The 3,055-nt window shown below is 44.8% G+C and overlaps 1 protein-coding gene across 4 annotated transcripts in view; it reads right to left on the bottom strand.

Annotated features, from left to right (window-relative positions):
• Positions 1-3,055, bottom strand: part of TNC (tenascin C) — a 64,607-nt gene that overhangs the window by 18,107 nt on the left and 43,445 nt on the right. Inside the window, exons 14-15 of one of the 4 annotated variants that reach the window (XM_019008471.2) lie at positions 2,446-2,673; positions 618-890 (exon numbers count right to left, since the gene is read on the bottom strand). The exons of the other annotated variants lie outside the window; for them this stretch is intronic. Coding sequence (XP_018864016.1) covers positions 618-890; positions 2,446-2,673 — 501 coding nt within the window. The remainder of the gene's footprint in view (positions 1-617; positions 891-2,445; positions 2,674-3,055) is intronic. 4 annotated transcript variants of the gene reach the window in all.

Genomic DNA, 3,055 nt, shown 5'->3' with positions numbered 1-3,055 from the left:
TCCCTGCTGCCCAGACAGGAATGTGCAGATGAGAGCTGATGGTTCTGGGGCTGGAGAACCAGCCTGCAGTGGTTTCCCAAGGAAGCTCAAGTGCTGCTGGAAAACAGCAGCTCTGATGTGGTTGGAAGCACGAGCTGCTTTGAGGAGAGAGGTGCCAGCTTTGGGGGGGCAATGATCCCACCGTGGGTGGAACCCACACGGAGAGGGAGAGAGAGGAGGCCATGGGAAGAAGCCCATGGCTCTTCCTGAAGGTCCTGATGGCTGGAAGGTGGGAGAACGATGCTGTTGGAGAATGCTGATGTGCCCAGCTGTTAAGGAGACGAGCTCTGCATGCAGCCATTCTTCCCTCAAGACTCTGTTAGAGGTACCTGCAAGACCACGAGGAACTTTCACCCCTCAGCCCCCCACATGCTCCTCCACAGGATCCCTCAGAGGGGAAACATCAAGTTAAAGGGAGCAGAATTCCACCTGTGAGCCCATCAGTCACGAGGAGTTACGTGGAGCCACGATGCAGAGAAGGATGCAAAAGCCAAGGTTTGCACGAAACGTCTTCCACGCGAGAAGGAAAGCGAGAGAAGAAAAGGGTGGAAGGGAACAATTTGCTCACATTGAAATACCTGTAACAGCCAGAGCGCTCAGGGGCTTTGTTTGGTGCCCCTTGGCAAACCCATAAAGCAAAACCTCATAGCCAATGCCAGTAATTAGGCCTTTAAGCTTCAGTTCTCTCTGGGCTCCCGAAAGGAGGAACTCCTGTGGGTCCAGCAGCTTGCCAGAGTCCACCACGACTACTAGAAAGTTGTCAAAGGCATTCTCGGATGCCATCCAGGACACTGTGAACCCATAGGGGTTCATATCAGACACTGTTAGGTTTTCCAGTGGGGGCATGGCCTCTAAAAGAAGGGAAGGTGCAAAAACACACACACACAAAAAAAAGAAAAAAAAAGAAAAAAAAAAAGTGAAAAAACATTGCAAGTTAGAAAGTGTCACAGATTCCACCAAACAAAAAAATCACATTTTTCCCCCTAGTGTGGGTTTGAGAGCCAGGATCACAGGATGAGGATTTTCAATGGAGTTCAGTTTTGAATTTTCCTCAAAGATTTCTCAGCACCTCCTCTCACAAGCTCCACAGAAACCCCTCCCAAGCTCCCTGTGTGAGCACATTGCTGCTGCTGCCCTTGCACTCTGAGGAACTTATAACCAAAACTGCTTTAGAAATGCTGCACATAAAGCTTTCATTTCTTTTTACTTCTCTCCAGCATCAGTGCTTTAGGGACAAGCCTCTCTTTGGGCATTCACAAATGATTTTTACTCCAAAATACTCCTGTATTTTGTTTCTTGAGCTATTCCACATGAATATCTCCAGCTTTAGTTTTCGGTGCTGGAGGGGTCAGAGGTGCCAGAACAGGAACATTAATCACTCAGGGTCACAGCCAGTGCAAACCAGCAGCTGCTGTGCTCTGCTGACAGAGGTTCCACTGAGGGGTCCTTTTTCACATCACTGTGACATTTGTCATAATGAAAAGATGTGGAAAATGCTTCAGAATTTATCCACTAAGTCTCAGCAATAAAAAAGCGCTGAAGTTTCACAAGATTCTCAGTGTGTTTTGCTCACTCAGAATCTGACAAATCAAATGGGAAGATCAGGTGGCTCTTCTAAGGCCTGGCTTTGATCCTGGATCCCAGGCACTGCTTGAATTTCTCCACAGTATTTGTCCAACCTTGGCTCAGCAGCTGATCCAACCAATCTTCCAAACACTCAAAATTCCACTCACTTCAGAAAACACCACTTAGTTAAAGGCAGAACCTTCTCCTGAAAAGGGCTTTGGGTTTGCTTTAGACATTTCACAAATGCTGAAATGGATTTTGTTAGGACTTGGCATAAAAATTCCCCTCTGAAGAGTTAGGAATTGGAAGTCCTTATGTAATAATATTTTTGGGTTATGAGTACATATTTGTGTACTCGTTCTAGAGATATTTTGGCATCTTATTTGCTTCTAATCAAGCAATGCCCAAGATCACATTTTGGGTGGGTGTCTGGAAGGGAACATCCTTGGGCAGGAGGTGTTCCACGAGCCTGTCCTGTCTGATGAACTGCTGAGCATCAGGCAGATTTCTCCCTCAAACTTCAGCAGCTATAAAAGATTATTAGAGATGGGAGAAAGGCTCCAGAGGGGTCTTAATGACAGAATCATGGAATCACAGAATAATTTGGGTTGGAAAGGACCTTAAACTCATCCAGTTCCAGCAGGGACACCATCCTCTATCCCAGCTTTCTCAGAGCCCCATCCTTTTAACTCCCTTTAAACTAATCCTGCTGCTAGGAGTTTTTTATAAGTTCAACATCCCTGTTTGCACCAAACATTAAACAAACCCACTGCTGCTGGCCAGAGCCTCTTTGGCATTTCCCTGAGCCAAGAAAGGGCCTCCAGATCTGGGAGCAGGTACCTGTGGAGCCAGGGGCAGCGAGGGGCTGTGTGTGGAGCCCTGTGCTGGTGGTGCCCGGGGTGGGAGTGCCAAGGGCAGGGTGGGCAGTGGAGCCCCCCGGCACCTCCAGGGAATCCCGGCTTGGGAAAAGGAACGAGGCCAAGGGCCCGGCTCGGCTGCTCCAGGACAGGTTGAAGCTGTCGGGGGTAACGTTTGTGAGGGTGAGCGTGCCCAGCTGTGGCTCAGCCTCTGGGGGAGAAAGGAACATTGGTGAACTTTCAAAAGGAAGCTTTGCTCCAAGGGGTGGGGGAGTCAGCAGAGGGGGGTTGTAGGTGCTCAAAAAATAATGTTTTAATGTTGTTTTGTTGTGGTTGAATAAAATAAAGTAAAATAAAATAGGGGAATATAAAATAAAGTAAAATAAAGTGAAATAAAATAAAATAAAGTAAAATAAAATAAAATATAAAATATAAAATATGAAATAAAGTAAAATAAAATAAAATAAAATAAAGTAAAATAAAGTAAAATAAAGTAAAATATAAAATATAAAATATAAAATATAAAATATAAAATATAGTAAAATAAAATAAAATAAAATAAAATAAAATAAAATAAAATAAAATAAAATAAA

The sequence above is a fragment of the Parus major genome, chromosome 17 (assembly GCF_001522545.3).
Source record: "Parus major isolate Abel chromosome 17, Parus_major1.1, whole genome shotgun sequence".
Taxonomy (NCBI): Eukaryota; Metazoa; Chordata; class Aves; order Passeriformes; family Paridae; genus Parus; species Parus major.
This window is presented reverse-complemented; position numbering and strand designations above follow the sequence as displayed.